The sequence below is a fragment of the Lissotriton vulgaris genome, chromosome 7 (genome assembly GCF_964263255.1).
Source record: "Lissotriton vulgaris chromosome 7, aLisVul1.2, whole genome shotgun sequence".
In the NCBI taxonomy this organism is placed as follows: Eukaryota; Metazoa; Chordata; class Amphibia; order Caudata; family Salamandridae; genus Lissotriton; species Lissotriton vulgaris.
Window position 1 is genome coordinate 1,287,386,182 of NC_141695.1, and position 21,606 is coordinate 1,287,407,787.

The 21,606-nt window shown below is 44.3% G+C and overlaps 1 protein-coding gene and 1 pseudogene across 3 annotated transcripts in view; one reads left to right on the forward strand and one right to left on the reverse strand.

Moving 5' to 3' along the window:
• Positions 1-5,761: 5,761 nt before the first annotated feature.
• LOC147703427 (uncharacterized) overlaps positions 5,762-21,606 on the reverse strand; it is a 176,392-nt gene continuing 160,547 nt past the window's right edge. For all 3 annotated transcript variants that reach the window (XM_086931864.1, XM_086931867.1, XM_086931865.1), the window contains one exon: positions 5,762-7,870. In XM_086931864.1, the coding sequence (XP_086787990.1) occupies positions 7,191-7,870 (680 nt within the window). In that variant the 3' untranslated portion in view covers positions 5,762-7,190. The remainder of the gene's footprint in view (positions 7,871-21,606) is intronic.
• Positions 15,365-17,267, forward strand: LOC147703428 (suppressor APC domain-containing protein 2-like; annotated as a pseudogene).

Genomic DNA, 21,606 nt, shown 5'->3' on the forward strand with positions numbered 1-21,606 from the left:
TATTATACTCCAAAAGAAATCGCTAAATTGGGGACAGGGAGTGGAACATTATGTCCCCAAAGTGCATTATATCAGGCAGACTTGATTCATATCTTCGCCACTTGTGGCAGGCTTAACAAGCTAAAAAAATTGATCATCAACTTCTTTAAGGAGGCTCTAGGAGTAGATTGCCCCCTCTCTCTGTCTCTGATAGGGCTCAGGGTAGCGCAGGACACACAGGGGATAATCGGAGAGGAATTAGTCTATGTATATCATTGGCATGGTTTGATCCCAATCCCCGCCCCTGGATTCCAGCAATGGCTTTCTCGTCTGTTGGCAAACTATAATCTGGAAAAGGCTATTTATGCAAGGAGAATACGTTCAGAAATGAAAGGCTTAAAAATCTGGGCACCATTGACTAGATGGCTAGAGAACAAGCATTTACAATGCAATGGTCTCGTCTTTGTTAAAGTTAGATCTATTGGCATTGCTCATGACATTATTTTTGATTTTAAAACATATAAATAAATGGCATTGTCATTTACAGTGCCAATAGCTTAATCTCTCGCAAATGCGAGACCTATTGCATTTGCACCCACACACACACACACAGCCACACGCACCCACACACACACACAGCCACACACACCCACCCACACACACAGAGCCACACACACACAGAGCCACACACACAGAGCCACACACACACACACACACACAGAGCCACACACACACACAGACAGAGCCACACACACACACAGAGCCACACACACAGACAGAGCCACACACACAGACAGACCCACACACACACAGAGCCACACACACACACACACACACACAGAGCCACACACACAGAGAGCCCCTCCACACAAATAGAGAGCCCTCCTACACACACAAAGAGCCCCCCCCACACAGAGCCTCACACACAGAGCCCCCTACACACAGAGCCCACCCACACACAGAGCCACACACAGCGCCACACACACACACAGAGCCAGCCACACACACACACAGAGCCAGCCACACACACACACAGAGCCACACACACATGTGCATCTTATACAAGGCAATCTTAAGGTCCCATCCTTGGACCAAGAGTTGGCATTTTATTTTATTTTTTACAGTTGGCTTTTTAACCAAGCGCACTTTGCATTAGTGGGTGGAACTGAGGTAGGCTGGGGGCACACGGGAGGCGTGAGGCAATGAAGACTAGGCAGCATCAGAGGGTCAGATGGGAAGTATTGTGGGAACAAGGCGTGCTGAGGAGGTCATCTCAGTACAGCACCAACACCAAGCTGAGGTATTATCAGAGCTACGTTCTGTCTACACTCTTGTATGGATCAAATGCTGAGAAATTACAAAAAGCGACATCAACAAACTGTCAATCTTCCACAGCACTAACCTGAGAAGAATCTTGCACATTTCCATCTTCAACCAGGAACTGCTTCACCAGATGCAAGCAAGCGAGCATGGACACCATCATTATTATAAAAAGATGGAGATGGATAGGACACACTATCAGAAGAGAAGAAGACTCCAGCACAAAAACAGCTCTCCACTGGACCCCAGAGGTCAAACCGAAGAGAGGCAGGACAAAGAACACCTGGAGGCGGAATTTGGAAATAGAAACGAAGACCCTGAACCACAGCTGGAGTACCATAAAGAAACTTGCCCAACACAGACAGAAGTGGGGTCCTAGTTGCTGCCCTACATGCCAGTCGGAGTTTGGAGCATAACAATGAGTATATGCGCCGCTAAACCAGAGCTGCCCAACTGACCTATGTATATGTGGTATACACGGTTCCGAAAAAACATACCAGCCTTTTGTTTATGTTCTGCTTTCTGGAAAGTCAAAGGTGTGGTTGGTGCAAAATAACTGGTGACCAATTCTCAATATTCTTTCACAGCATGGTTGTTATCCTTGTGTCTCCTTGAATAATGATTTGGACATAACTCATGCAGCACTAAATTACTTTGTACGTGATTTCTTTATGAGTTTGCGGTTTTAACTTTATATCTCAAAAGGGAAAGAATAGTAGATTTCCATACGTTTCACTGATTATTTTTCACTTGCTTGGGCATGAAGGCTAGGCATACATGTGTCACCCCTAGGCCGCCTTCAGCCTGCCCTGGCCTTTTATGCAGCAACTTGATGCATAATGTGACTGATGATTTACAATTCTAAAAGCTAAACTACAAGTCCCACGGTGCATCCTGATTTTGACAAATTCAGGACTGGCTGAAAGTGCCACACATAAATTGGGGGTCGCTTAATCTCCTGCACGCACAACGAAGACAACAGCAACACAAATTGTACAAACGTGGTAGTTGTCTTGACCACATAACATAGAAAGATGCTGACCGTATTATTTTAAGTAAAGTAACTTTTAAAATCATCCTTGAATCCCCGAGTATGCCCCAGGAGGCCACGCCCTTCGCTCAGACCACGTGCATGAGGCGTGACAGGTCAGAATTGCCCAGCGGTACTAATTACTTCTGAGACGCACCTGTTTAGTTAATTGACGGGTAGCGTTAATTAGCCAGTCGAGGCAGGATAAACTCAGCGTATATAAACCACAGGCCCGGCCACGCTTCCAAAGAGCCGTTCTGTGTTGTACATTGTATTTTCCCTCCTGTAAGAGGCTATTTTTTGTTATTCTATTTTTCGTGGGGCATTGTTTTTAGCATCTTTTCTCGGCAAAATGGCTTCTAAGAGGATTGCTGCTGCTGCCGCCGCGGCCGCCAAGCCCGACTCTTCGAAAGCAGCGACTACTAAAGCAGGTGGGTTTGTCATCTTTGTAATATTTTATTTTACACAAATATATATTGGCAGGGTTGAGGCTTCAATGCATATCTTTATACTGTTCTAAAACGTGCTTGTCAAACTGCACGTGTAAACTCAGCTTATTCACTGTAAAATTGTAAATAAATGGAGTTTGGTTGGCATGTCGCACTTTAGAAGAGCGAGGCTTAGAGTTTTGCAAATTTGGGTGTATGTTTTTTTTTTCTCCTTTTACCTGCGCTTTTTGTACTAGCGAAAAACTCTATTACGGCACCATATGTTTCACAGAAGACATTATTATGAACCTTTTCAAGTGGAGTTTGACGACTGTTTCCAAGGAAAACAGTGAACATGGGAAGGAGGGAATTAATATCAAAAATGTTTAGTAGGGCTAAATCTGCTTTACTAAAGTGCACTAGATTCTTTAATTTAGACACGATTGTTTATCTTCAAGTACTAGTTGTTGTTGGCTTCGAACCCCGGTCTTGTAAGCCTCCTTAACACGGCGTCCTCTTGCGTGTTACGCTTGTGATGTAGGGCCAGTGGTTTCCTGGCACGGGAACATCCTTTGTCCACGTTATAGTGTAGACAGCAGAATGTGAGCCAATGACGCAACACTAAAAACCCAAGACTGTGCTAGCGTTTCAGGTTTGATATAGAACATGCATGTTTTTCTCGAATGCTGCTGACGACAGATGTGTGTCCCCCCCCAATATATAATATATTAGAGAAGATAATGGCCTGTACCTTGAGCGAGTAAGATTCCCTGTCTTGTTTCACCTGCCCGCAACTATGTAGATTCTTTCATTATCTAATTACCCTATTAAACAAGCATTGGGTATGCTCACACAGGAGTCTGTAAGCCCCATCCTTTTCAGACTGGGGGCGTGTTTTTTGTTGAGTGACTGAAGACGTCACGGAGAGAAAGGACAGCAAAAAACATACCCCTCAATCCAAAACGGACGGGGCTTAGAGTGACAGGCAAAGCTCTTCTCCAATGGCTGGCCGCCGTTTAGGAAGCCAGCCAATGGAGAAGAGCTGGCTTGATTAAGCCCCGTACTAGAGACATAAAATCTCGACAGCGAGACTTGGCAAGCGCAGCCTACGCTAGCCAAGACCTAAAAATGGGTAACTTATATAGAGGAAACCAATTTAGAGATGACGCTACACATTGTTTTATAGGGGCTCACAGATAAGGGAAGATGGCAAAAAATGCATAAATAACAGGACTGACTGGCTCCAACAGGCAACTTCGGTTAAATCTGTACCAGGACACTGCAAAGGAGTTCTAAATGCAGGATAACAGAGTGAGGCAATGGCCAATTCCCTCCTGTTGGGTGGGGTTGAAGGATGAATTAAAAATACATAATTGCCTTGTGATAATGAACTTTAATGGATGTTTACACTGCCTCATAATATGCAATAAAAAAAATGGAAATTCCGTTTTCGTATTGCTATAGAACATCAGGTAATACCATACGTTTTAGGAGTTAGCCATTGCAGGGGATTTTTTGTACGTATGGTTTATAGTCAGTTGAAAGTTTGAAGAGTGAAACAGACATGTGAAGATCATGTCTGCCAGCAAAGAAGTGTTAAGGCCGTTAGCTATAATTTTTTCAAGGGTTCTAGAAGATGACTTCATACACGTGGCAACTGCAGCAGCGCTTGATCTTGGAATGCTACCCATGTTCTCACTCAGGCTTATCATATGAAAGATCCCAGGCCCTTGAAACTATCTTAGATAGAACAACCCTAGCATTGCAGTTTCTCTTTCAAAGATGCAGGCTAAACCTTCAAGTTTACCTGCTAACTACCTACAACAGTTCAGGATTTGTGGCAGACATAGGTTGCACTCACATCATGACTGCATTGACTCATTGTGTGCAGGGGCTGCAGTAACAGCCTTACTCAGGACACTATTATCCGGACAGGCGCAGGGAGGTGAAACTGTGAGGGCTCGGTTTCGGTGACAAACCAGGTGTCTTCTCCACATTCACAGCACCAGTCTCTCGATTCTGTGGCAGACTGCCCATCTACAGGGAAATATATGTTCCAGTACCATCTCATGAACCTGCCTGTGCATAGAGACACAGGGGACCCCTTAACACCATGGACCACTCCTGGTTTGCTCACTTGGGTTGTCTGATTCCTCTAGGGCTTTCTCATGTCAGGAACATACTGTGTTTCTCCTTCTGGAGAACTGCTGAAGGTCCAGGCATACTCCTTCTCTCTCTCAGCAGACCTTTAAGCTTTCAGGCTCTTTAGAAATTACTCGGCTACACCAACACAATGTGTTAACTTCAGGTGAAATTACCACACTTCTGAGAGACTGTCTGTCAGGCAGACACCAGCACTGTTTGCACAGCATCTCTTTGAGTGCTCTGTGAAGCATTCTCATCTAATCTAGAGCATTCTCTTACTTGGTCAATAAAAACTTAAAATTGTAAAAACGTTGGGTGGTTTGGATTCTGCTTTTATACACATGGGATGTGAATCCACTGTCCCAAGTGTTATGACTAATGTGGGTTTGTTCCTTTTCAAATGCCATTTTCAGGTTTCTCTCCGCAGTCTCTTGTGTGAATTTAAGCACTTGCAGCAGAGAGTAGAAGGAGTACCCACAACAGGGGCACATAAAAGTATGAGAGCTTCACACTTGATGGTCATCTGCATTGCTGAAACAGTAACCGGGAGGGAAAACAAGTAAATCTAGACTAGAAACAGCCTGTTTGAACAGAAATTCTTCCTTCCTGCAATCTACCATACATATTGCAAGTCTCACTGGACATGCATTTGACATTTGACATTCATGTGCCATGTGAGTGCAGCATCTGGCTTTCACATAGCTGTGGAACTTTACGTTGTGAACTTTACACTTCACATGTAGTAGCAATCTAGTTTTTGTATGGTAAAAACATGAAAACTGCAGGTTACCTCAAACTCAAAGATTCAATGCAAAGTGTTTCACCTGCATACTTGAGACTTACTGAATAGGCTAGGCAGAGGATGAGGTAATAATTTATTCCAAACAGGAGTTTCAGATTAGGTCAAATGTCATGTCAACAACTGGTTTATAATGACCCATACTTTTCTATCTTGGAATATTGTGCTTTTCTAATTTTAAGAAATACCTTTCTGCCAATTCGTAGGCTTTTATTTTCTTCATAGAAACACAATATATAAAATACATATTTTTTTTCTAATTTACTTCACAAAAAAGTTAGAAACTTACATTGAAATTATACATGAAAAAATTGGAAATGTTTATTCTTTACATTTATTTTTTAACATTTAAACCAAAAAAAAAAAAAAAATTAATCAATTATTTAAATACATTTTCCTTAAGGTTAAGTATTAGTTTAAAGGGTAAGATATGGGTAAGGGATGGTGTTAAGATATGCATTACGATTAAGAGTCTGGATTTATGGTAAGTGATGAGGCTATACCCATATCTTAACATCATCCCTACTCCAAAACAAATGTTTAGGATTAAGATAAGGGATAGTGTTATAGGTTAGGAAAAATAAATGGATATAGTCAGATTTAGGGTTTAGGCTAAGTTAGGCATAAGTTAAGGATTATGGAAAGAGCAGAAATATCCAATGTATTTCCGGTGGGACAAAAATCATTAAGTATTTTCAGGATATCCAAAGAAGATAAATACAATGAATAAAAATGGAAATCATGTATACAGAGAGTAGGGCAGCTAGTATCCTGGAAATTTGGCATAAATCCAGCACTTTTGGACCTACAATGAACACAACTAAGTTAGAGTACGGGACAGGGTAAAGGTTAAGGTTATCATCAGCATTACGGCTTAAGGTAACGGTTTCATAATGTGTTCCACTTGCCTGCATTTTTGTATTTACAATAGGAATACATGTAAAACACAACATTTTGTCACAACTTTTAAAGCCCTACATTTTTGTATGAGACTTTATGACATAAAACATAAAAACATTAAGCATCACCAGAAACCTGGTCGGTCAGCTTGGAAGATTATAATCTTGTAACTTGCTTCACACATAGAAGCAGTGACTAAATCGCTTTGCAAATTTCCACATGTAAATTAAATTTTGCTTTTTATTCATGTACTTATACAGGAGTAGGGTTTTGCTTTTGTATGCCAGGTTTCAGAACAACCATAGACATTGTAAATTACTCTCATCTGTTTTAAATGTAAGTACATATCGCTCATATAGATATCTTTGAAATCAGTTGTGGTCTAAAACTTAATTCCTCTGTACTAAACTATTTGGTCTACAGGCTTCTGTATCTATCGGCAATGAATAATTCCTTGTCTATGTGCTATTCTCCGTCCTGCAAGCATTCAACGTAAATCTTCAGCAATAGCAGTTGTCCTTTTATATATGTTACACTGTCTCTGCTGTCTGACGAGTTGTTTTCTTTTTTGCTGCAGGTTCTTACACTATTATTGCACATTATAGTTGCTAGTATGCGTTTTTTGATGTCGATTGAAACCACTTTTCCAAATGAATTCTTTATCACACTCTGTACATTTATATGGTTTCTCTCCGGTATGCGTTCTCATGTGTCCAAGTAGACTGTATTTACGGTTGAAACTTTTCGTACAGAAAGAACATGTATACATTCTTTCTCCTAAGTGTGTTGTTTGATGTGCAATAAGATGACTCTTCTCAAAGAAACTTTTCTCACATTCAGTACATGCATATGGTCTCCCTCGTAAATGTGTTCTCATGATTCCTAGTTGGGCTATTGTACCACCTATTTCATCACATTCAGTAAATTTGTACATAGCCAGGTGTGAATCTGTGTTTGGAAGGCAACTGGAAAATTGTGAATTCCTCGGGTTACTCTCACGTTCAGGATATGAATTTAAGCCTCCAGAGTTGGTTCTTCCCTGATATGCACTGAATTGAAATGCACTGAGAAGGCCTGGGCCAATGAAACCACTGTCATACTGAGTAGTATTCTCTCCTCTCTGTGCCCATGCTTCACCTCTGTCTGATGCCTCGTGAGAGCCATTGGCCTTTATTGAGCTTCTTTTTTTAAACAAGTTTGAAAATGGATTTGCTTCAGAATAATAAAGTGAATCGCCATCTTCTTTTGCTCTGTCAATGCTTTCATCACCTGCAGGATTCAAATGAAAGACTGTCATTAGCTTTCTACATGACACTGGATAGATTTTCTTGAAACTATAATTGTAACGAGATGGAACACAAATATGGCAATGCAGGGCATACTGTTAATGAGAACAGAACTAAAAAAGATTTAAATAAATACCAGCAAATGTTTGAAGTAGGCCCACTGCAAGGGCTAACAATTAACTCCACTTTTTAAAACAATGATATTGACATTTGTTGTGCCTTACAAATCTTCAAAATAATATAAAAAAAAGAGGCAAGTCTGGGCTCTGCCGAGTTCACAAAAGCCAAGTTAGTGTGTCAAACCTTTTAAAAAATATACTTAATTGTTTTTTCAATGAGAACAGAATGAAAGACCTGTTAGGTGTTTCAGTGAGATGAGCAAACAAGGATGACATTAAAGTTGGATCACTGCAAACGTAAGTCCCCTCAGTCCAAGTGTTCTTCCATTGGCCAAAAAACCATTTTTAGAACCAGTCATCTGTCATCACCCAGGTCAATTATCCATCCATGAACTCTGCTGCCCTGTCAGAACTTCTACAATGGATAGTTAAAGAGCCTCAGAGACTCACTGAATCTATTGATGAGCCCCACCTATGAGAAACGCACTTGTTACCATACTTTCACTGACTTACATATGAGACTCTATATAGAAGCTACCTTGGATCATGATTTAGAGCAGGGTTCTCCAAAGTCGGTCAGGAATGCCGGATCCATGCCAGATGTTTAGCGTAGCCCCCTTTAGATAAATGTAGTTATCTTAAAAATCTGGCATTGATCAGGCCCTCCACAAGCGACTTTGGGAATCCCAATTTAGAGATACTAATACTGCTTGACCTCTATGGTCCAGTTCTTAGCAGAGTCCACCTAGTGCTACTCAGTATAGTGGAATAATGGAAAAATGCATCATGGATACAAACTGGCTGGGGTTCAATAATTTCTAAGTAATTGTTTTTGTTTTTTTGTTTGACACATTACGTTTCATACAACACAACACAACATACAAATAACTAACACTGTATCTAAAAAAACAGTTGCTAGGTAGTACTATGGGCTTCCTCAAAACTATATTCTGTCATCTGCTGTTTCCAACATGAGTGCATTTCATCCATTCCAAACCGTTATCTACCAAATTCAGAGCCATTTTGCATTACAATTAACAATCACATTCTTGTCATCTATATTTATGTCCTTGCAAAAAAATCATTTGTAGTAGTTTTTAAAGGGGCTTTTATTCATCAGATGGATACATTAATGTTGTAAACATGATTTCCCATGTCTCTAGTTCAGCTTGTGTTTCATTCACCTGAAGTGGTGTTTTTCCAACTTCACTTTCTACCTCAATCAATTTAATTATGGGCAAGAGTCGGGCCCCATGATAGTTTCCAGTACTTTTTGCTATACATTTATGTTATTTGTATAGTTTTACATCTTGGGCATCAATCACTATTATTAGGGTTCACATTATTCTTTCTTTCTGAAAATCAATACATTTTATGCAAAAACTTCTATGGATCAACCTGACCTTGCATTTTGAGTGCTCAATCTACATTGGACATATACTTGATTCTACCTGGTGTTTCTGGATTTTTTCTAGGACTGTCTCACACCGGACATCTAAGGTTATGGGTGTGTTGGTTGTTTTACCAAGCATACACTATATAGTTCGCTCATCATTTTATCTTCTGCCCTCAGTTCTAGGATCTTTTGAATTATTGTGTTTTTCAGGCTCCTTTGGGGAATCCTGGCAATATCTGACTAGGGTTAGACGTCACATAGCATATACCAAAAATTGCACTTCGTCTTTCCCACATTGTGCTCTACCAGCATTAAATAAATGTTTAAATGCAATTACGCCAGGCTGTGAAGTTGGTTACTTTACTCATTGAGATTTTGTAAGATATAGCACACCGTTCCAGATACTTAACTGAAATATGCAAGTGTATTCATAATCCTTTGCATTTGGAGCCTTTTTCCCAAGGGTGCGCAATGTAAGAGTTGCTGCAGATTTTTTATATTTTGCTCTGGATAGCAATGGCAATGTTTGTAATTTCAATGCAACAATTTCATTTTGGATCAGCTTGATGACCACATCATTTTCGGAGATTACCACCCAAGGCATTATATAGCTAAGTTATGATCACTAATATGCCCAGAATTCCAATGCCAATATACCTTCATCTTTCCTTGATAATCATAGGATTTTTATTGCCACGCTTTCCACTTTATAGCCCTCTAACGGCTTTTGCAAAAGAGAATCAAGTTTTTTAAAGCATCTTTCCAGCATTATCACTGGCATATTTTGTAGGACATAAAGTACTAGTGGTACCATTAGCATTTTGACAGGGCTATCCGGCCCAGTCCCTCCTATTTTCTTTTAAAAGCCTTTATTTATAAACCCTCAAATGAACAAAACATATGTTCCAGTACTATACATCAGTCAAAGGTATCAAACCTTTGATGAGACAAAGTGAATAAGCATATTAGTATTCCCCTAACTCAGGTTATCATTATCAGGAGTAATTTTAGATGTATGTTATCGATACTAATGTTGTGACAACAATTCTGGCCTTAAGTTACATTACTGTATATGAATAGGGCATGCTAAGATGCTTTGCTATTAGGCTTTAGCTCCTCTCTCCCACTGGCTTTTCTGGCTCCATGGCATAAGTATAGGGGGCCACAATTGCCACGGTTAGAAACCTCGGAGTGGTCTTGTATAACACATTTCCACTAAAGGTGTCAAGAGCGTGTTGCTATTCTTGCCCCTTCTGTCTGGGAAGTTTAGAACGCTAGGTAAGGGCAATCCCTTTCAGTAGCCACTTTACTGATTAAGGAGAGAAAAAAATGACACTGATAGAGAAATTTCTTTCAATTGGGGGGAAAAATCACCAAGAAAAGCTGAACTGAAGAGCCAGGATAAAGACAAACAAGAAACAAAAAGCAGAAGAGAACAAGAGAAGGAAATTAACAAGGAACCAACAAAGAAAAGAAAATGTTACTGAACAAGTAAATAAGGAAAAAGGCACAGACCATAAACTGGAAGTTGAAGATAAAGACCCTGACAACAAAAATGGTACAAAAAGTGTTGCGAAGCAAGTGTCAAATAACTGGCCCCTTTTCATACTAAAACGGCGAGGGAAGGGTAAATGTGATAACCAGGAAGTAAGCATGCAATATTAGATTGGGCAGACTGTACCCTACTTTGAAAGGAAGGTGCCAAGTTAAATTAAGCAGAATGGGTAAACCACATTTTCTAGATGGCATCAATGAAAAGCCGAATAATTTCAAATGGCATCAGTAACAGATGCCCTAAACTAGAGATTGCAGTCATTTTGCCTTTGCAGAATCCCAAATCATGTTTCTCTATGCCTGCATCATTCTCTTAGCTGTTGTCAGGCCTACCATCAAAGGAAAAGCTTACAGCACTGGACCACGAGGAAAGCATTTAGTACTGGAAGGACTTCAAAATCCATGCACAAACCACTTCCATGAACTTCAGAAAAGACTGCAGAATTCCTAATAGAAGTGCCAAATGCATTCAAATTTCTTTATTCAATTTAACAGATAAAATCCTAAAAGACATTAAAAAAATATCCTTAAAAATAATATGCAGGTTATCATAATCAAACTCATTCATAATTTTAAACCCCCCATTAGAAAGCTTACAAGGAAAATACAAACAGTAGGAGAGATTAACAGGTGTAAAAACAATAAAGCAGGCCTAACCTTGATAACATTCATTGATTTTTAAGATAGGATAGAGGTACTTATCCTGTAGGGTATTATATTTAGGACAAAACATAATAATATGGAAAGTATCGTTGGTCATTCTGTTGTCACAATCACAAAGGGGCAGGTCCGTATGCGTAAAACAGCCTTGATTAAAAGGGACAAGGCAGAACAATAAATTCAGCCTGAAGTAAGTCAACAGGCGGCGCTGATTACGTGTCATATTCCAGGTTAGATAAGGTTCTATATTACTAACAGTTTGCACTAATACTGCATGCCACATTGAATGTTTCATTAGTGCAAGGTCCTCGCGTTCTTTCACCAACCTGTCCCTAAACGTTACTTCAACCTCTTTCCCCACAGACCTAGTTAAAACAGAGGTGTTGTCATACAATTCAGGGCACCGTAGGGCCCGCAGATTACGGGCCACATACGCCAGCCACGGGTCAAGGAGGATGTTTCCAATTTTAAACAGTCCCGCAGAATTAGTCTGCTAAAATGAAGTTCCTCTTTTAACCAGATCATATTCCAGAGCTTTAGAGGGCCAAGGCGAAGCTGGTCAGTAAGAAAAATTAAGCCTAGTTCCTCATGGACAATTTCATATGGTACGCTTTGTGGGACCCCCAGGAGACCTCTTAAGAATTTATTTTCAGCAACTTGAAGAGGGGCAACCCGTCCATATCCCCAAATTCAGCAGCCATGGCTCACTAAGGGGATGCACTTGGCCCTGTAGCTTTCCAGAAATCGACTGAATGTGAGCGCTTCCGAGCGGTGGGAGAAATCTTAGATGCTGAAGGTTGCTCTGCTGAAGGACAAAACATTCTGTGTGATTACTGGGTGCCAATTTAACTCCAAGTATAATAAGACCCCAAATACTTAAAGTTTTGTATTAGGCTAATGTGTTGGCCTCCCACTATGTGTTTAATCGTTTTTGTATTTGGAGGGCCGAACTTCATAACGTTTGACTAGGAGAAGTTTGTTGACAGGTCAAGGCTACTCATGAAGTTTATAAAAAGGGTAAGAAGTTTATGTAAGCTTTTGGCAGTGGGGGCGATTAAAACGGTCATCCGCACAGAGCAAGGTGGGTATAGGACGACCTCCTACTTTAGCAACCTCAACATCTGGTGCAGACATGTCTTGCTCTATGTGGTTGATATAAATATAAAAATAAATAAAAAAGGGGCTAAAATACAACATTGTTGCACCCGCGCGCAGTTTAAAGTGATCAGTGCATTCTTCATTAGGTCCATACCTGACACTGGCTGAAAGGTCATTGTGTAACTCACGCAAAATATTTATTAAAATTGGCATCCATCTGTTCCCTCAGGGACCAGAGCTTAGAGTGCTTAACTCTATCAAAAGCAGAACTAAGGTCCATGCAGGCCAGATGGACTGCACCCTGCTTTACCTTCATATATTTACATGTTAATAAATAAAGGTTACGGGTTTGGGCTATAGTCACCCCGGCCAGGGCAAAACCCATATTGTAGATCAGTTAAAGAGCCTCTCTCTTCAGCCCAGTCAACAAGGCCGTTTAATAAAATCCGGCCGATAATTTTCACCTCCGAGTCTATGAGGGAGATGGGCCTAAAGCATGGTGGGTCTGCCCTGATAACTTTTTCTAAAACGTGGACTATTATTGATTGAGACCAGGTGGGTCGAAGAGGACGGGCAGCAGCAGCATTTAGGGGCAATGTCAGTAGTGATGCCCGCAAATCCGTGCAGTTTTTAACAAGCATTTACAATGCAATGGTTTCGCCTTTGGAAAAGTTAGAGCTATTGGCATTGCTCATGACATTTCTTTTTTTTTTTTTACTTATAAATAAATGGCATTGTTATTTACATTGCCAACAGCTCTCACAGCCCACACAGCTCTCACAGTCCACACAGCTCTCACAGCCCACACAGCTCTCACAGCCCACACAGCCCACACAGCCCACACAGCTCACAGCCCACGCAGCTCTCACAGCCCACACAGCTCTCACAGCCCACACAGCTCTCACAGCCCACACAGCTCTCACAGCCCACACAGCTCTCACAGCCCACACAGCTCTCACAGCCCACACAGCTCTCACAGCCCACACAGCCCTCACAGCTCTCACAGCCCACACAGCTCACAGCCCACATAGCTCTCACAGCTCTCACAGCCCACACAGCCCTCACAGCCCTCACAGCTCTCACAGCCCACACAGCTCACAGCTTACAGCCCACACAGCTCTCACAGCCCACACAGTTATTAATTATAAAACTGGTGGGATAAAATACCCTTCTGTTCATGTATCCTCCTCATACTCACATTGTCATAATTCCAAAACAGTCAATGAATTTACCAAGGGCACATAACCTACATGCCCTTTAGGTACAAGGAAAAGTAATTGAGCTCCCAGTGTTCCATTGTTACAAATGTTTGCAGATTAGTACAGACCGAAAGCAAAATATATCTATTTTGTTCTTAGGAGATGTCACAGACATAATGGATTCGCATTTACTTATGAACTGGAAGTAACGCAAAAAAATTATATCTGTCTCAAAAGCAGTAGCCCACTTACCTATCTAAATAAAATACAAATGTGTGATCTTCATGTTAATGTTACACTGTGTGCTTTGCAGGTGGCACATTGACTCTCTATGCTGCTTTGAGTCATAACTGTGACTGCACGAAACACAGAACTCTCTCAGAACTGTGTTTACCACTAGATTTATTTTACCTCTTTAAATTCTATTATATTGAAATTATAATTGCATTTATATAGCGCTTACTAACCTGACGAGGCGTCAAAGCGCTTTTATGGCAAGTAGCACTCTACTACGGAACCCATAAAGGATTAGTGGTGAATTAGTATAGTGAAAATATGAAAGTAATTTGAGTGGTGGATATGTTAGTCATTTATTTGGATTACGATTGTCAAACTCAAGCTCCGCCCCTCGTGACTCCACCCCCTTTGCTCTGCCACTCGTTGACCGCCAATTTCAGCATTCCGAGAGTATTTCTTCCCAATTCCACTACCGGAAAGCGCTTTATAAATGCTCCGATACAAATACATTACAATGCCGACATTCTCCCTCAGTATCTATACTCAGCCCATTCGGGCGGGATACCCGGATTAAGCTCCGCGGCATGTTTTACCGCTTCAAAGGCCTCTCTTCACTTCTCTATGAGAAGGATCGCCCCACTAGTCCCCGGAATGCTGTTTTTCCAGTCACTGACACGCAAGCGCGATAACAGCGTGCGTCATTTCACGCTAGAACGCTAAGAAAAGCCTCTGAGCCGGCCTGAAGACTCACGATCAAAGCCAGGCCCTACAGCCGGCGCGACGCCGAGGGGCCATGGTGCCTCGGCGCTTCTTCTTAAACCCGAGCTTCCTGAAGCCGACTTCTGGATTTACCATAGAACAGGTGTTTTAAGCAGCATTAAACCCGGGCATGGCTTCTGTTTAAAAAGCTTTAGCTCCAAACTTGAGAAAAACGCATAATCAAAGATCTTAAACACTGGTGTGTTTGGCCTGGGTTTCGTTTATTTTGTTCTTGTTTACATAAAGTTTACAGTGCGCTGCTCAATCACTACGAACGAACAAACAGCAGTTGGATTTCAATGTGAACAAGAATGTGCCCGGGTGCGAAGAAAGTTGCCCCGGGGTGCAGCTTGTGCATCTTCCTTGGAGTTTCCTGCAGCGGCGCCTCCTCTCCCTCGCCTGCTCCAGGGTCGGGACTCGGGTCGGAAGGGGGCGAGTCCCGTGCCCGGGGCCCCATGGCCGCCGCTCTAAGCACGGACCCCCGCTGGCCGGTGCCCCTGCTGCCGCCGGACGGCACGGACGGGCTGCCCCGCGCCTTCCTGCAGAGCCTGCGGACGCTCTTCGATATCCTGGACGACGGGCGGCGGGGAGCGGTGCACATCGCGGAGATCGAGTCCCGCTGGCAGGGGGCGGACGCGCTGGAGCTGCCCCGCGGGGTGCTGGAGTGCCTGCGCCGGGCGGCGCCCCCCAGCGGCCTGCTCACCTTCGAGCGCTTCGTGCACATGCTTCGAAGCTCGCTCTCCAGGGCAGAGCTGGGTCAAGTCCGCGCTTCCAACGCTGGGGGCGGCGATGAGAATAGAGGGAGGCCCAGGGCTTTAAGTGGTATGAAAAAACTGGGGGGGTCTCTCAAAGGGGTGTGGCCAGCGTAATTAGGGGCGTGACTTTAAAACATTTACGTCCAAAATCTGTGTTTAGCATAGTGTGCTGCCCTACTTGTATTTTGCTGTTTCTGTCATTGCATCTAGATATGTGATACAACAAGTAACATCAAACCTACAACAAGTAAGGACTATTGGCTTTATCAATGGTTATTAGTTGCATAAGATAAATAGGCTGCAACTATGGCTTGTTGCATATAATATTGAAAAAGATTCCAATTAAAGCCCTGGTGTCCACAATGTTGTTGCTCTTGCGTTTCAGAAAGAGAAGGGAAATCCAGAAAGAAATTGACTCTTTAAAGGATTTACCTTCCCCACAACTCACCTGGCATGACGTCATGCCGTAACTTCTCCACTAGTGAGAAGTGAGCAGTGTGGGCAGCGCACATCGATGTGCCTGCTGTCTCGAAGCGGGTCTCTATCTGGCACTTTTTTCCGGACTGCAGTGAACGCAAACTGCTGTCACTGCAGTCTGGAAAGAAAAGAGACCGCCTGTGCCAGGGCTCAAAACAGAGCCCGATAGAGACCCGTTTCGAGGTCCCCTGAAAAAACTGCCGGTACTCAGACCCCTTGAGACCCGGCCCACTTAAAGCCCTGGGGAGGCCGGTCCTGCTGCGGGTCAAACAGGGCAAGGAGAAGCACTGGGGGGTCATCCAGCAGCTGTCCGAGGAGCCCAAGGGGGGCGTGAAGAAGCCCCCTCCGCTGGGGGATGCGCTACATGAACGGAGGCTCAGACGTCCTGCACCGGGTGGTAGACAAGCCTCCTAGCCCGCAGGAGGTGGGGCCCCTGCAGCATCGACCCCTCCCGGACCGAAAGGGCCCGCAGTGGAACCAGAACGGAGCCACAGGTGTGGGTGCTAATGCCATGGTGCGGTCTCAGAGTAATAGCACAGGTGCCGGGATAAGGGCATCTCAGCGGCATCCAAGGGATCGTGCAGATCACCGACGCCACACAATCACCAACGGGGTCGATTATGGCATGCTGAAGCGCATGAAGGAGCTGGAGCAAGAAAAGGACTTTTTGATCCAAGGACTCGAGGCACTGGAACGCGCTCGGGAGTGGTACCACCAACAGATCCAGCTTGTGCAGGACCGCCAAAAACAGCTGGGGAAAACCAAACCTGCACAGGATTCTTTAGATGTAAATCAGAGTTATCTGAACAATCTCCTCCTTCCCAAGTTACAGGAAGTGAATCGCTGCCTGAGGGATCTGGTTTCCACTACTGGCAAGCACCAAAGTGGGTCATCCTCTGTTATCAATGGAACTGCAGTCGCATCGCCAACTTTCACCACCGTAGGACAGCAACAGTCCATCAACATGCTGAAGGAACAAAACCGACTCTTGACAAAGGAGGTGACGGACAAGAGTGACCGCATCACGCAGTTGGAGCAAGAGAAGTCCGCGCTGATCAAGCAGCTGTTCGAGGCGCGTGCCCGGAGCGCCCAGGATTCCAATCAGCTGGACTCCACCTTCATCTGATGGAGCCGGGCCCGCGTCGCCCCGCTGTGGATCGTGGGGCGGCGGGGCTGAGTTTCTTATAAAGCCTGGAGTCTGCTTCACACAGACTCATCCATGGAAGTGACTTGACTTCTTTCTGTTGGACCTGCCGCGGTCTCGCGCTCTGAGCTGTGGCGAGGCGCGCGCCAATCCTTCACGAGCTCCAGGCCTTACAAGGAGGACTCCGAGGGGCTCGTTTAATGTAAATGAGAGCACTCCGAGTGATTCCCACAAATGTGGGTCCAAAAAGGCCATTTCTATCCATTGTGGGATACGCACACTCCAGAAGTGTCTGGTAAAACATGTTTCTTTTCCCAGGAGGCACTGGTTAGTGGAAAGCACACTCCAGTTTTTGCTGCCTGCACTGCGGTACACTCCCGTCGAAAAATTATGTTTATTTTTATATGTGGCGTTACAGGGTTGGGGGGCTAACTTTCCCCTTTAGTTTACGCCGACTTGTTTTTACACGAAGGTTTGCAAAATAAAAAAAAATTTAAAAAAAGAACAAGAATGTGCCCCGGGCTCACGGAGAGCGGGAGGGGGGACGGGCACACGGAGGGGGGAGGGGGGACGGCGGGAGGGGGGACACGGAGGAAGGCAGGACCACACGGAGAGCGGGAGGGGGGAGAGCGGGAGGGGGGACGGCGGGAGGAGGGACACGGAGGAAGGCAGGACAGCAGCAAGCACGGCCCGGCCGGACCAGATTCGGGGGCGTTCCCGGCTTTTGGCTGACGTAGCATGACGTAGCCAAAAGCCAAAAATTCTCGGGAACGCCCCCGAATCTGGTCCGGCCATGACAGACGCCTCTCTGTTCCAATGGCTAGCCTCCATTTATGGAGCTAGCCAATGAAACAGAGGGCGGATTCCAGAGCCACATACTGTAACTCAATAGATTTCTCCTGCAAAAGCTGCTTGCGCAGCTTTTTTTGCAGCCGAAACCTAAAAAGGCCCCATGGTACCCCATCCGGCCCTGGTCCCTTGTTAAATGGTAATTGGGAGATGGCGGCTCTAACCTCAGATAAGTTAAAAGTGATATAATCTACTATCTGGGGGTTTGGTAATAACTCCAGCTCCTCATCTAAGCTATAAATGGCAGTGAAATGGTTGACCCAGGCCTGAGAAGGAATAGTATAGGCCTGGGTGGAGAGATGGTCATTACTAAAAAAGGGTGAATTAACGATGCTCTAAAAGGTGGAGCTGTCGCGTTGCCTACTAACAGTTAGTAACTTTTCCCAGAGCTCCTCTTGTGCGCTCTTTGCAGGCCGTTCTGAATGCAGCTCTGGCCTTCTTGACCTCTGCTTGCCAACGTGGCTTCGCATGGAGAAGGTTCCAGAGGTCCTTATGGGTTTTGGGGCACTGGCCGTCAAACCATTTTCCTTCCTGCAGTCCCCGGGGTGTGGCTGTTTTACAGAACACAGATTTAATAAACATACAGATGTTGAAAAAAGCCGCCAGGATGCTATGTGATGACTCATCTTCAGACAAACATGTGAGAAAATCAGACTGACATGAGGAGATCAGGTTCTGAACAAAAACTGCTGAGCAATAGTGGCCCACCTCACCCTTCGCACCTGATCCGCCAAAATGATGGGCTCTTTTATTTAGGGGTGCTACTCCTGGGGATTTATTATCCAAGTAAAGTAAGGCGGTGAGTGGATTATGATCACTCAAGTTATGACTTAAGACCTTAAAATCTAAGAGTGCAGGAAAAAAGCAACAGGGGAGAAAAATGTAGTCGATGATAGTGCAGTGTTCACCCCCCTTAAATGAGGGTATGCTCTCAGTTTGAAGATCCTGGCTACTATTCATTACATTCATTAAGTTGAACTCAACCACAAGGCTATTTGCAGAGAAACCTAGACAAGTGTTTCAAATGCGCCTGGAGTTCAAATGAGCCCTAGGAATCAGGATCCCTGGTCATTATACATGAGTAGCAAGGGTGTAAGTTAAAATCCCCGGCGACCATGATTAGAGTAAAAGGTGGTTCCAAGTGATAAAAATGGTCCATAAGTACTTTAAAACTGAAGACTACATCTAACTCAATACTGGATGTAACAGCATAGTAAGAGTTATTAGGAAGCGGTCTGCGCGTATTGGGGAATGTTAAGAGGGTGCCCTGCGAGGTCTCAGAGTTGGACTTCAGAACCTCTATGTTACATTTATGCTCCAGTTTTACTAGGATTGTAGGGCCACCCTTAGCCCACCCACTGGTAGAATGGATTGCTGGGACTCAGTACGAGGAGAAACCATCAAGATATAGACAACCCTCTATATCCAACGTTTCCTGTGGACAGATAAAGTCATAATTCTTTAACAAGCCCAACCACCCGCATCTGTAAGCTTGCTCTGTACTCCTGCAATGTTCCAAGCTAAGGACTGTGACTGTCTTGTTTTCTGGTAGACTGTTCCTGGTTCAGAATGTCAGAATTGGGAGTGCCACTAGTGGGCAAAGGGCCCCGTCAATCAGGGTCTTCGATCTCGCTCAAAGGTAGAAAGCGACTGCTTAGTGGTAATTGTCAATGGCGCCCAAGAAATTGATTGGCTCAGAGCGTGACTTTATCTCAGTCGGTGCCAGTCTCTACTGGCTGGAACATCAAAGTTTATGGGCGGATAGAAAAAGCCCAGGGGGAGAACAGTTATGCGTTCCATTGAGGCAGCTTTATCCCCCAGTGCATGAAGGGTTAGTCCAGTTCTCGCTGGGTTATTAAAATCCACTATAATGCAATCACCCGATAAAGATTTATCTAATCGGCCTACCCAGCCCACCCTCCTGACCATTATACGTTCTTCAACCAATTTCTGAGTCGGGTGCTGGTGAATGTTCACCCTAGTTGCCAGCCAGTGGACTACTTTGTTCTGGAGTTGAATGTGGCTTTAATGTAAGTCCTTCCCCAAAGGGGGTACATCCCCCAACACAACAATGTAGGGGTAGCCACCAGGGGCAGCTGGACGGTAACATTAGAAGGGCATTGCATTGATGATACAGTTTGAGATATGCAGGAGATGGCCATAGCTAAGTTACAGCGACTTCCCTGGGTAATCAGCTTAGCTTGGCAGAGGCTTGCTGCCTAAAAAAAGCCTCAACTGTGCAAGTGGGTGCAGTTTGATGGTCAATGCTAACTCCTGGAGGCAGTTGTGATGAGGCAGTGGGTAGAGCCTGAGGGAGCACTCCTGCCCTTGAAGTGCCGGTGACACCATTAGAGAGGGTTCTTTTACGAGTGATTGGAGTGGATATACAGAGGTCATTAATCCAACTGCTAATGCTTGTATGTAGATTATTCACTATCCCACTTAACAACCCTACTAATTGCTCAAGAGCACTTACTTGGGAATCAAATGCGTTAAAAGCAGTAGAGATCCTAGTTTCCAGGTTTTTAATAGACACCACAAGCAAATCCTCTGTTATAGCCTGCTTGTGAGCTGTGTGATTGGCAGATGCAGATGCAGCTGAAGCCTTCCTAGGGCCAGGTGAAGCCCTTTATGCTGGTTTTACGGGAGAGGACTGACCCAGGATAGGAGTTTTACGCCAGGCACACGTTTTACCTGATCTGCAAGGCTTATCAGGGAATTTTGATGAGGTGTCCTATGATATGGACTGAGCAACCTGTCCGCTAAGGTGATTGGCTGAGTATTCACTGTGGAAAAAAAGCAGCAGGGTATGTACTGACGACAGTCTGAGTGGGGCCATCCCCTCCCCCGGTCTGAGGGCCTGCGTCTTGTGTTATGGTCCGACATTTACCAGCAAGCTCAGTTTCAGCGCTGGCGATCTCGTCCGTTAGTACCCACACAGCCTGGTTCAAGAAGGACAGTATGAATGCGCTGGCAGCCCCAAGCGTGGTTTGCGCCTTTCTTTTCCCAATTCTCAGCAATGTTCACCACAATTCAAAAAGTCAGACTGACAAGGTGTATGGGGAAATATATGGGGAGGCGCTGTCTCTAAGGACAGCTGAGAGGCCACAGGTTCCAATGTCACAGTATATGCACCTACAACGTGCTCACTCACTGACTCCAAGGTTCCTCAGTCCATCCAAGATCCAGAGGTAAGGGGGTGGCACAGCCCAGCCTCATCTGGGCTCTAAAGAGCGTGGATGGGTCCCCCCTTGGCCTGGGCGTGGCCCGCGCACCACAGAAGGCAAACAGCACTCTTGAGCTCGTAGTGCTGAGTGTGCCCCAGAACTCCTCCTCCTCCTGGTGCAGCAAAGACACCATGTCCTGAAAGGCAAGCAGCTCCAGAAACTCCTGCACCGCGGGAGGCAAACAGCGCTTTTGAGCAAGCGGCGCAGTGCTGGTCGTGAATCTGAACTCTTCTCCCTCCTGGTGC